The sequence below is a fragment of the Lineus longissimus genome, chromosome 8 (genome assembly GCF_910592395.1).
Source record: "Lineus longissimus chromosome 8, tnLinLong1.2, whole genome shotgun sequence".
NCBI lineage: Eukaryota > Metazoa > Nemertea > Pilidiophora > Heteronemertea > Lineidae > Lineus > Lineus longissimus.
Window position 1 is genome coordinate 1,467,784 of NC_088315.1, and position 13,099 is coordinate 1,480,882.

The 13,099-nt window shown below is 44.7% G+C and overlaps 2 protein-coding genes across 2 annotated transcripts; both read left to right on the forward strand.

Moving 5' to 3' along the window:
• Positions 1–984: 984 nt before the first annotated feature.
• LOC135492314 (transmembrane protein 53-like) lies at positions 985–4,397 on the forward strand. Its single transcript, XM_064778699.1, has 2 exons — positions 985–1,138; positions 2,710–4,397. Exons 1-2 carry the CDS (start codon positions 1,094–1,096, stop codon positions 3,544–3,546), a joined length of 882 nt encoding a protein of 293 aa, XP_064634769.1. The 5' UTR covers positions 985–1,093; the 3' UTR covers positions 3,547–4,397.
• Positions 4,398–4,926: 529 nt separating this feature from the next.
• LOC135492694 (peroxisomal succinyl-coenzyme A thioesterase-like) lies at positions 4,927–11,849 on the forward strand. Its single transcript, XM_064779282.1, has 2 exons — positions 4,927–7,519; positions 7,756–11,849. Exon 1 carries the CDS (start codon positions 5,094–5,096, stop codon positions 6,489–6,491), a length of 1,398 nt encoding a protein of 465 aa, XP_064635352.1. The 5' UTR covers positions 4,927–5,093; the 3' UTR covers positions 6,492–7,519; positions 7,756–11,849.
• The last annotated feature ends 1,250 nt before the right edge of the window (positions 11,850–13,099 follow it).

Genomic DNA, 13,099 nt, shown 5'->3' on the forward strand with positions numbered 1-13,099 from the left:
GAACTCAATTTGGGGGCGTAAGCTTCCGGTGACCGGTCAGGTCTTTTCTGTAGGATGGGTGACCTCGATCCAAGTGAATAATCTGCAATACCAGAGCGCTCGGTATGACAGTTCATCCACTGTACGCACTGAAAATGTTATGGCTCGCCTCGGGTAAATCAACGAGGGTTCCTCGACCCTCCGCTGGGTGGCGGATAAGGTCGAGGTTTCCTGGACGCCCTGGACTACCGTCAAAGCACTCGATATGTCCAGTATGTCTGATTGGTCAGACCGTCGCTGGCGATTTTGTATAAAAAATGTAATCAGAGTCTTCCAAAGATTCTGCTACGAACATAAGCCTCGTCACAATGTCGGGCTAGGAACGCGGCCCTGGGGAACAGACATAATGGGAGTTGTGCTGTAAACTCAACCAGGAGCCGTCTGCTTATGAGAAATTGTCCGTAAACCTTTGAATATGAATTACTCGCTGTCTTCTTCTCCTGCTGCTACACTACGCGTAGCCTTTCCTGTGCTATGCCTTCAGTCCTGCGGCGGTGATGAAAGGGCCACGGTTTGTCTCTATCGTATCATGCCGAAGTTGTCTTCCCACATTTTTTCCTTGACAGCTATTTTTGGGGCCTACGGGTCAAACCTACTGTCAAGTTAAAAGTAGGCCTAACCTAGTCACAGTGTAGGGGATAACTGGGGATAACTTATATCTGTTTTTGTATTCCTTGGCCGATCCAATCTCGGACCCTATGACGATTGATAAGTGCATTAAGGGGTATGAGGACAAGAGTTTGCCGGTGTTCAAGAGATGCTGGGCGGATTCGACACACTGTAACCACATGCATCGCTACCAAGAAGAATACCAGGACGCTACGAGTAGTCCCGTCTCTCGCGTTAATCAGACACCAGTCACAGCTTGAAAGTACTCGGCGCGACTGCACCTTATGCCCATCCTGGAGACAGCCCCCGATGAGTCGATACTGCTGCGCACTCTGTCTTTGTGACGTCACATCTCGATATTTTCACCCATCCATGGTTCTTTCCCCCGCGGTTCGGCTTTACATTTCTCATTGCCGCTCAAACACGAGGTCCTAAGACATGCAAGATGATATTCTGTAGAACAAGCAGACGGATTCTAGATTATGGAAAGGTAAGGTGTTAAACTCAGTACCACCACCTATTCGACCTTGCCCTTCGCGATAATTTATGGGTACCTCTTAATGGACACGAGTTTATGATATGTATGCATCTCTAATCGAAACGTTTCGTCCCCCGCGCTGCTAGGTACCTATCAATCTCCCCCTTCCTCCCTTCGATCACGCATCTGCTCCCTCATGGCACCTAGGGCACTGCCACTAGGCGACAGCTTCATATTCGTCTCAGCTGTTTTAGACTTAAACCTGACTCTTGACGAATAATGTGATACGGCCACACGGTCGTCTCCAGCAAAGATAACCTTGTGAATGCTATAAATAACCGAATCATGGGGTCCTTCTCTCTCTCCGATACCAGGCCGCTACCCAGCTTCTCTCAAACTATCACGTCCTTGTTCCTTCTTAAATCTTTGGTGACCTCAAATGTTTACCTTTTGTGTCAACTATTAATAGATCAGACGCGATATCGATCCATCTGTGCTATTCACAAACCAGTATCGCACGACAGCCATGCATTTTTACTGTTCTTATATTGGGTCATAGACGGCTTGGGTTATGCCAGAGTAAAAGTAGAAAATGTCCACCTGAAAAAGTGTCCGGCCCTAATGTGTTCTGACGGATTCTGGTGTACAGAGGCCAGTGCCGTCAAAAACTTATAGATGCACGCGCATACTGGAATCATTTCTATCCTGGGAAATTGAAAACTTGTCTGACCTTTGCACCATTCGATCATAATGTTCTGTTAGACAGGTGACGGAGTCTCCTGTCCTGGTCAGGCCAAATTGGTGAAAGCGGCTGTTCGACATGTCTTTGTCTGAAGCCGATCATGGGGGTTTGGGTTTCTGATATTATCCGAGCAGGATGACTAGCCAACCAAGGTTAAGGACATTGATAAAGCAACTATTTTATTATTGTTTATATCACCCATCAGTATTAGACTCATATGCAGTCTTCCTTAAAATGCCGGGCGATAGGACGAGGCCGATCCACTCCGTCCGCCTACTATTACTAAAGTATCCATGAACTCCATAAGATGTGGCCAATTGTACTAATTTATATAGGTCGCTACGTCATAATTACCGGATACGAACGGGGCCATCTCAAAATTAATGTGGATAAGACCGGTAGTAATGGTCCCGTTGGAGAAGTTCGGAGAGGACAGTGAAAGTCGTCAGGAAGCTTGGCAGCTTGGCAGCTCGTTGATTTCGATATGTAGCCTATTGCGTTATATGGGTCACATTGTGACTTATCGATTTTCTCACACAGTCGCTGTTTGGTGCGCTTTGGTCCACACGCGCCAGCACCAACATCCCAAACTGTAAAACAAGTCGGGAGCAGTTACGACCTAAGATGGTGGCGCCACGGTCGATATAAGCTTGTTTGCAGCTTGTAAAGACACGTCCTGCCACTGCCACTGTCATGGAAGTAGTAGTTTTTAACCAAAAAAGACAAAGGACTCCGTGTGGTACATTGACGGCCCGATGTCCAAGTCGTCCCATTACCATCTCAAAGATCGGACCAAACTGAGAGCAGATCCAAAACCTATACAATCTGCCTTCTTTTGCAGGGCCTGTTTCGCGCTGGTTTGAGCCTCGGGGGTCGGAGACCTGCCAATGTCCGTCACAAGACCACCTTCAGCCTGAAGAGCCTGAGCAAAAACTTGGAGCTATGCACCAGTCCCGGTAGCAGTGCTGACAAGCCAGTCATTCTCCTATTCGGATGGGTTGCAGCCAAGAGAGGACATCTTTTGAAATACAGCGAACATTACTCAAACCGGGGTTACGACTCCCTGGTGATACCGATTCAACCAAAGGCACTGCTATGGCCGCCCGTGGTCAAGCCTATCGTAGATGAAATCATGACAACATTCGACCATGATGCCATCAAAGATAGGCCTTTACTTGTCCACGCTTTTTCCGCTGGCGCGTATTTCTTTGGGGAGACCCTGGTTAAGTTACAGACTTCGGAGGGGGCCACCGCCGACCGGCTGAGAGCGCGATTTGTAGGCCAGATTCTGGACAGCCCTGTGGACTTTGAGGGTATCCCCAATGGTGTTTCCAAGGCGCTAACGAAGAATCCTTTGGGGAGGACGATTCTAAAACAAGGACTTAAGTTCCACTTGTCCGTTTTCTCAGAGCAGACGATGAAAAATTACCGGAGGTCATCGGAGGTGTTTCTCAGCAACCCTCTGAAACTTCCTTCGCTGTTTTTGTACTCCATTGCGGACCCAATCACTAATATACCCGCCATTGAACGGGTCATGAAGGGCTGGAAGGACATGGGAGTCCAGGTTTATCATAAATGTTGGGAAAAGTCCACGCATTGTAGCCACATGTACCGTTATCCTGAGGAATATACGAAAGAGATAGACAATTTTGTTGATCACAAACTCAAACGAAATTGATGATGTTTAATTTTAGGTTGTTATTCTTGGGGCTATAGACAGTAGCTTGGGATCCAGTTTCCCCAGATATTGACTTCTCGATTTCTTCGATTCCGATTTGTATTCTACCTGGACGTGGCCCTGAGTGACCTTCCATCGGTACACTGCAGGTCAAGATCTATGGCCTCGCGGGAAGGCTCCCTCATCACCGAAGGTTGGTATCTGTGGATGATCCGAATCGAACGAATTCTTATTCGGATCATGACCGATATCAGTGTAAGGTGACACTACTGTGCTTGGTCATTCCGATTTTGTTGAAATTGTACAATGTAGTTTCTGTTCATCCTCGAATGGTCTTCTTTGCTAAGGACAAAGATACAACCAGAAAGTCTGGATTACATCAAGTTTTAAGCACCAATCAATGCAACACTTTTGTAGTATTATACAAGTCCGGCGATCAATTCATACAAATGAGACTTCAGCCAAATCAATGAAAATGTACTTAGATAAAATGGGTACTTATGAGTATATTTACATTCTAAGAAGCCAATAATGTGCGAAATTGTGCAATTGTGGAGTCGAGCCCCTTGTCTGTATGGTTCTTCACTCTAGATGGATTTTTACGATGAGCAATTAGTGGTGAATACAATGTCGTAATATCAAAGCATACATGATCTACCACCTTTGGTACAGCAAACCTCAAGAAGCTGAGCGGCTCTGGGGTCAAATGTTGATAGTCACTGTCGTGCGCTATGACGGATATGTGTTCGCCCTCTCTAATACAATCGCATTCCTAGTCTTGTTTCAATGTACACTTTAGGCAAGCTGGTGCCATTATTTCGCTGTCTCAAAATAAACTACACTTTTACACATTGTTTGACTTTTGACATTGGTTATTCCTATTTAAAAATTGAATAATGTCTCATCCCTAATAGGGACGAGACGTTATGGGCCAAATTCATAAAGGGTGTTTAGCTTAAAACAGCGTTTAACTAATGAATAGACAGATTCTGGCCCTTCATGTGAATCTTTACAGAATATGAATAGGCCCTGAAACTGATTAGAGAGAAGTTGTACATGTCTAACCCTTAAACCCCCTTTATGAATTTGGGCCTTGTGTTGGTTTTAATGCAGAGAGCTTCCAGCAGTCTGTTACACAGGCTACGACTTGGACATTTCGTCCAACTTGATAATTTGATAAGATTGATATACGTTATTATTTATACAGTAGTATGTATCGGCGGCGGTCTATTGCATGACCTCGCGATTTTCCGTAATGTAGTAAGACAATTCATTAATGACCGTTCAATATACGGCATACGTGTCTCAAGTAAGCCTATATAGATAAGCTGATATATGCATAGAAATGCGTATATGTGAGTGCTGATCGTTCTACACCACCAGACGTCCAGATTGTGTCTTGTGACCAACGAGTCACTTCATTGTCAAGACCCTCATTCTGTCTCGTCTCGTGGTATACTTCTCAAAACAATCAGCTGATTATCTGACATAAGTTTAGGAAAGGTTCTCCCACCATTTCTTTTGCCGGTTGTGCCGTTCCAGACAGGATGTTCCGCCGTCTTTGCCAGCAGACCGCGTTGCTTGTGCCACGAGTAAGAGGACGTCTTGTACATCGAGGAGCTTCCAGTCCAACCAGCATGGCCGCAGAAATGGCAGAGCGCTCGTCTCCCAAGACCAAATACGAAGCACTTGCTCTCCAGGTTACCCCCGAGTGGTCATTGACAGATGAGTCTCTGTATGTTGCTCTGTCGGGGTTCGAAAGAGGAGAGCCAGTGACGCTACATTCCTCCGTCACGGAAAACAAAATGACATTTGCCGCAGTTGGACATTACGTAACAGACGACAGTGGAAATGTGGATACGACCAGGGACGCTTCAATTGGAGGAAACTATGTTGGTGTGGAGCCTATGGGATTGATTTGGGGAATGGAGCAGGCCCCGGGTCAAAGGTCAGGACTACGCCTGCTGAAGAAAGAAATTACAGATACGTTTAAGGTATCGCTGAACGTTCACCGCGGTCATCTTGGATTAGAAGAACTCTGCAGTGAGGCTGCATGCAACCCATTGCTGACAAGTCCTTTCCAGAGGAGCTACTTAGCAGAGGGGGTTCAGCGGATTCCAGTGACCTATGGTAAGGTACGCGGGACCCTGTTTTTACCAGAAGGACCGGGTCCATTCCCCGGTGTGATTGACATGTTTGGGTCTGTCGGAGGTATTGTCGAGATGCGGTCGGCGCTCCTGGCATCACGCGGCATTGCCGCACTTGCCTTACCTTACTTTAAGTACCAGGACCTGCCGAAAGACCACAAGGAACTTCATATAGAATACTTCGAAGAGGCCACGAAATTTCTCCGTGTGCACCCCCAGGTTTCATCAAACAAAGGTATAGGAGTTATGGGGACATCCAAAGGTTGTGACATTGCCCTCGCTATGGCCGAGTTCATCCCGGACGTCCGCGCTGTCGTGGCCATCAACGGTGTGTGTTATTCTATTGATTCGAACTTAAAACACAAGGGTAAAACTGTGAAGCGGGCGGAGAGTGGTGACCGTGGGAAACTGATCTTTCTCGAAGGTGGTACAATTGCCTGTATGGAGAATGCAATCCCATGGGAAATAGAGGAAGAGAACATGTTACATATTGAGAAATCCGACGCTGCGTTCTTATTCATTACAAGTTTAGATGACCAGTGTGTCCACCCAAAGGCCTCAAGTGTTGGGCCAAACAGACTCCGGAAACACGGCAAGACAAACGTTGAACACTTACAGTTACCTGGAGCAGGACATTTAGTTGAACCGCCTTACAATCCCCACTTTTTGAACACTTTTCACAGATTTAATTTTGGTGGGGTGCTCCTACGTTGGGGTGGTGAGAGACGCGCACACGCGCGTGCGCAGGTCAAGGCGTGGAGAAAAGTACTGGAATTCTTCAGAGAAAAATTGATGTGAAAGACATAATGCTGACTGCAAACTCTGTCATGAGCTGTCGCGTCTGTGGTTCAATAGTCTCAGGTCTAATCAAATGCCAACTTATCTTTTTTGGTCAATGAATGGAATGGGACCAGGCATTTTATGTAACTTTATTGGTGCTTTGCTTCAGCATGATAGACAGATTTCGCTCTACCCCTACGACTTGAGAGGCGAACGAGGTAGTGCGAGGTACATGTACAATGCAGGCCCTATGTAAATAATTAGCGATGACGGTTTTTGAAAAATCCTTTGATTCCTTGTGCAACTGAAATATGATTGAAGCTGATTTACGAGTCAGTGTCGCTTAAATGATTTCGCGCAGGTCTTCATGACACCAAAGACAGTCGTACTTCGCACCGTATTCGTCGTTCGTTATAGGGCTGCGAAACCTCTCTAATGTACGCGTACTCGTAGCAGATTTTTATTTGTGATTTTACCACTGTAAATTGCAGAATTGTAAACACGTCAGAATAACATGATTAAGTTAACTTGCACTATAATGTTTTGAGTTACACTGTTTCGGCAAACCAAAGGGTTCATGTACTTTAGATGTACGTTTAAACATAAAGCTAGCATGTATGGTCTAAGCTTGTAATCTACCACACAAGATATGTGTTGGCTGTTTTGTACTCCATAAGACCTAAACATTCATAGGAACCATGTACCAACATGAAAAACATTGGCTCGATGACCAATATTTAACCTGCATGTTCACGTGTATTTTTATCAGTCTTAATCAACATTGTTTAAACATCATTAAATTAACTGATTTGATTGTTGTAAGGGTGTGTTAATTATCCAACTTTTTCAGTAATTGATCTTGCTGTCACGGTACACGCCGGCGTCGTCGGCCGGGGGGGGGGGGGGGTCATCAGAGTATCACAAGACAAATCTACACAGGGCAAATAAATCACTTGATGAAAACACTTCACTCGTGTCGGATGTTCAAGTTTTCTCGAAGTCACTACTAGAACTATATCTCGTTAAACACATACACGGGTAATGAGGTCATGATCCTCCAGATGAGTGCGTCGTTTATGCATGAAGGTCGCCATCCCCCTCCACCGAGGTCAGGCAGTCGACCAGTACGGGCCTACTGAAAATTCGGTAGGTCATCTGAGTAGGCTATGACAAGACAAATCTACGAAAGGCAAATAAATTACTTGATGAAAACACTTCACTCGTGTAGGATGTTCAAGGTTTCTCGAACTATATCTCGTTAAACACATACACGGGTAGTGAGGTCATGATGTTATGTCCTCCAGATGAGAGCGTCGTTCATGCATGAAGGTCGCCATCCCCTAGCTCCAACGAGGTCAGGCAGTCGTCAAGTACGGGCCTACTGTAAACTCGGCCCTGTTCCGTCCATAGGACGTCTATCACCGTCCTTTTAGTGATTAATGTCGCCACGGTTGCGAAAGATGGTGGTGCTCTCTCTTGCGACAAAATACAACTCTGTACAAAATGGACCGAAACCTTTTCCCTGTGAGGCAGTAAACGTATATGTTGATCGAAGAATTGATGCATCCCAATATATAGGTCAACTCCATTAGTAAGCCTGGGGCTGGCGTGATGAAATCGGCAATGTTTACACCACAGGCAGGCAACTCTAAGAGGGTGAAAACAACCGAAATCGCACAGACTCGTATTACTACACCCAACTGTTGTCTGTTGCCTTCAGTTTGGTTGGCAGCAATCTGCTTCGATTTGCTGAAGGACAAATACTTAACGATAAAAAATGTGGCGACATTTATCAGTAAAAGCGGGATCACTTGAAGAATACCAATGTATAAAACCTTATTGTAAATGAGTTGGAAAAAGTAGCTTTTCCCGATTTCTGTCCTTGTATCCATCGGTCGGAACTTAAGTGCACACTCATCGAATATTTTAATCACCTTGAAAATCCAAAGTTTAGGTAGATTATAAACAAAGGAAAATACCAAGAGGCTTATGATTGAGTATCGGGTGTACCTCACAGTGCAGAGTGAGGCTGCTTTGAGTGGTAAACAAACAGCAATGAATCGCTCAACGCACATGAAAACGACAGTGTATACTGACAAGGTTTTGCTGAACCAGAGAAAAAACCACCAATAAGGTCGGAGAATGAAATACAGCTCCACTCCCTCAACGAACTTGCCACCGGAATACTGGTATATCGTCGATAAGGGGTAATCAATGATATTTGAAATGAGAACAAGATTGTCAACAAAGGCTAAGAAATTTAGCAAAGTGGACGTCGATGACACTTTCATCTCTATCCGAAGCACCACGAAGGATAGAGCATTTCCGACAAGGCCAGACACTATGACCACAAACATCAAGGGTAGAATGGCGACAAAATAGAAAATGTCCAATGGCTCCAACTCCCACAGTGGTTTCGATATCCAGTAAGCAGGTTTGCATGCTGGGGTGACGTTGCCGGGGTTTGCCAGAAACGATTCGGTCACATCCATGATTTAGTAGTTTACACTCGGATTGTACATGTATAGATATCAGATTTTCTCTATAGGTTTCTAAATAAGCTTGACAAGCTAATTTCTATAATGTCTAACATTCTCTCACCTAAAGAGAGACTATAGGCACGAGCCAGGTGGGTCAGATGGCGTTACACGAAGGTAGAGGTCTCCTAATGCACACTATTCGCTCGTATCTAGGCAGATATCAATGGCTGCGAATAAAGCGACAAAATCGCGACGGCAGTCAGCTGCAGTGGAATCGTCATCGTGGCTACAACAACACTCCGTCAGGTTTCTATTTATTGAGGCTGAGAGGTGATCCACTCTGATGTGGGAGTCCTGAGGTAGATACACTATGTTCTCAACATGAGATATACACATAACATCAAAATTTTGTTGGCCTATCTCAGATTGAGTGGCATCAACTGGCATGTATATATATCAGATTCTAAGAGCGTGTATCTATAATTTGGAGGTAGGACAAGACAGCGTCACAACCGTTACCTGGCGATAACTGCTGACCCGGCAGAGCAGACACAAGTGTGCATCAGAGTGATTCCCCCTCCACTTCGGCTGGAAGAACGAATTTACATCGGTTTATATATGCTGTAAATCTGATAAGGTGCCGTTCCGACTTTCTAGATGGATGCTGATGCCAATAATGTACCACATATCAGGGCGACGATAATTCCGTAGTGGCGTATACGACCAAGGCGGTCAAGTCTCCTGTTTGGGTGAAAACGATTTCCAGTCCTTCGGTTCCAGGGACGCACTTTTGTATTTAGTCGCTCGCTGATATTACGGCCAAAAAATTGCATCCCGCCAACATTTATGCGAAGACGATCATATCACAGGAAAATGAACAAAACTGATTTTCCCCTCATCAATTACATCCGCGTTCACGCGCCAGTGTTGCATTTCATTACTTGATAATTGGACTATATAAGCCCCCGAGACAGATCATTCGTCATCTCTGTTACAGCCTCGCAAAGCCAGATCAGTGTCGTCTCATGATTCTGTGTGAAACTGTATGTATAAAGTAAAAAGGACAATCCTGACCGGAAACCTAGGTATCAAAGATGGGGCCTGATCCGATGAAGTGATACATCCCTGAAGGAATATCTAACCTTCGTTAAACGCCAAACGCATCAATTACTGTAATATCGGCGGGCTACGAGTAGTCCCGTCTCTCGGGTTAATCAGACACCAGTCACAGTCACAGAAAGTACTCGGCGCGACTGCACCTTATGCCCATCCTGGAGACAGCCCCCGATGAGTCGATACTGCTGCGCTTTCTGTCTTTGTGACGTCACATCTCGATTTATTTTGCGAAAGATGGTGGTCTCCTCTCTTGCGACAAAATACAACTTTGTACAAAATGGACCGAAACCTTTTCCCTGTGAGGCAGTAAACGTATATGTTGATCGAAGAATTGATGCATCCCAATATATAAGTCAACTCAAATAGCATAGCTGGGGGTGGCGTGATCATATTGACAATGTTTACACTACCGGCAGGCAACTCTAAAACGGTGAAAACAACCGAAATCGCACAGACTCGTATTACTACACCCAACTGTTGTCTGTTGCCTTCAGTTTGGTTGGCAGCAATCTGCTTCGATTTGCTGAAGGACAAATATTTTACGATAAAAAATGTGGCGACATTTATCAGTAAAAGCGGGATCACTTGAAGAATACCAATGTATACAACCTTATTGTAAATGAGTTGGAAAAAGTAGTTTTTTCTCATTTCGGTCCTTGTATACATCGGTCGGAACTTAAGTGCGCACTCATCGAATACTTTAGTCGCCTTGAAAATCCAAAGTTTAGGTAGATTACAAACAAAGGAAAATACCAAGAGGCTTATGATTGAGTATCGGGTGTACCTCACAGTGCAGAGTGAGGCTGCTTTGAGTGGTAAACAAACAGCAATGAATCGCTCAACGCACAAGAAAACGACAGTGTATACTGACAAGGTTTTGCTGAACCAGACAAAAAAAAACCAATAAGGTCGGAGAATGTAATACAGCTCCACTCCCTCAACGAACTTGCCACCGGAATACTGGTATATCGTCGATAAGGGGTAATCAACGATATTTGAAATGAGAACAAGATTGTCAACAAAGGCTAAGAAATATAGCAAAATGGACGTCGATGACACTTTCATCTCTTTCCGAAGCACGACGAAGGATAGAGCATTTCCGACAAGGCCAGACACTATGACCACAGACATCAAGGGTAGAATGGCGACAAAATAGAAAATGTCCAATGGCTCCAACTCCCACAGTGGTTTCGATATCCAGTAAGCAGGTTTGCATGCTGGGGTGACGTTGCCGGGGTTTGCCAGAAACGATTCGGTCACATCCATGATTTAGTAGTTTACACTCGGATTGTGCATGTATAGATATCAGATTTTCTCTATAGGTTTCTAAATAAGCTTGACAAGCTAATTTCTATAATGTCTAACATTCTCTCACCTAAAGAGAGACTATAGACACGAGCCAGGTGGGTCAGATGGCGTTACACGAAGGTAGAGGTCTCCTAATGCACACTATTCACTCGTATCTAGGCAGATATCAATGGCTGCGAATAAAGCGGCAAAATCGCGACAGCAGTCAGCTGTAGTGGAATCGTCATCATGGCTACAACAACACTCCGTCAGGTTTCTATTTATTGAGGCTGAGAGGTGATCCACTCTGATGTGGGAGTCCTGAGGTAGATACACTATATTCTCAACATGAGATATACACATAACATCAAAATTTTGTAGGCCTATCTCAGATTGAGTGGCATCAACTGGTATGTATATATATCAGATTCTAAGAGCGTGTATCTATAATTTGGAGGTAGGACAAGACAGCGTCACAACCGTTACCTGGCGATAACTGCTGACCCTGCAGAGCAGACACAAGTGCGCATCAGAGTGATTCCCCCTCCACTTCGGCTGGAAGAACGAATTTACATCGGTTTATATATGCTGTAAATCTGATAAGGTGCCGTTCCGACTTTCTAGATGGATGCTGATGCCAATAATGTACCACATATCAGGGCGACGGTAATTCCGTAGTGGCGTATACGACCAAGGCGGTCAAGTCTCCTGTTTGGGTGAAAACGATTTCCAGTCCTTCGGTTCCAGGGACGCACTTTTGTATTCAGTCGCTCGCTGATATTAGGCCAAAAAATTGCATCCCGCCAACATTTATGCAACACGATCATATCACAGGAAAATGAAAAAAACTGATTTTTTTTCCCTCAACAATTACATCCGCGTTCACGCGCCAGTGTTGCATTTCATTGCTTGATAATTGGACTATTTAAGCCCCCGAGGCTCTCTGTTAACTGTATGTATAAAGTATACAATACTTGGCTTGTGTCAAGCTAGCACCAAATTTCTATGCCCAAATCAAGCTAGCCCCATATTTCCATCACCAAGTTTACTCGGGTCTTACTCGAACTTACTCGGGTAAAGTGTCAAGCTAGCACTAAATTTCCAGCCCCATTTTTGGAGTTTTTGCGTTACATTTTAGTAGGCACAACACCAGTGACACCTACAACGGTACAAATTATTGAAGAATAAAAACAAAAAGTTGACCATGGGGTGGCGTGGGTTAATACAAAGGTAATCAAGAAAAATATTGATTTGAATTATAGACTAGTATTCAATCTTTCATAAAATATTGATTTCAGTTCTATGGTCCCCCGAGTATTTTCAGGAGAGCAGCACCAGTAAGGGGTTCATTTCTGGAGACAAGCAGCTTGGAGATGGCACTTTTTTCGATTGTTCCTCGACCAGACCACATGTGTACGGTCGGGGACGATGCCCCGCATAGCCTCATACCACTCTCGTTCCTAGGTGTGACCCGAATTTTTCAAAAATATTTTTAAAGTAAATTTGGTGGTATGAGGCTATGCGGGGCATCGTCCCCGACCGTACCCATGTGGTTTGGTCGAGGAACAATCAGAAAAAGTGTCATCTCCAAGTGGTTTTTGAGCTTGGGGTGGTAAGAAAAAATTGGAAATTTTACTTAACAAAGATTTAAAAAAAAATTCTGGTCACACCTAGGATCGAGAGTGGTATGAGGCTATGCAGGGCATCGCCCCCGACCGTACCCATGTGGTTTGGTCGAGGAAC

Bases quoted from the DNA above. Each gene is read 5' to 3' on its own strand.
- LOC135492314 (XM_064778699.1), top strand. From the start codon at position 1,094: ATGATATTCTGTAGAACAAGCAGACGGATTCTAGATTATGGAAAG. The intron at 1,139-2,709 runs GTAAGGTGTTAA...CTTCTTTTGCAG, and splicing joins GGATTCTAGATTATGGAAAG to GGCCTGTTTCGCGCTGGTTT.
- LOC135492694 (XM_064779282.1), top strand. From the start codon at position 5,094: ATGTTCCGCCGTCTTTGCCAGCAGACCGCGTTGCTTGTGCCACGAGTA.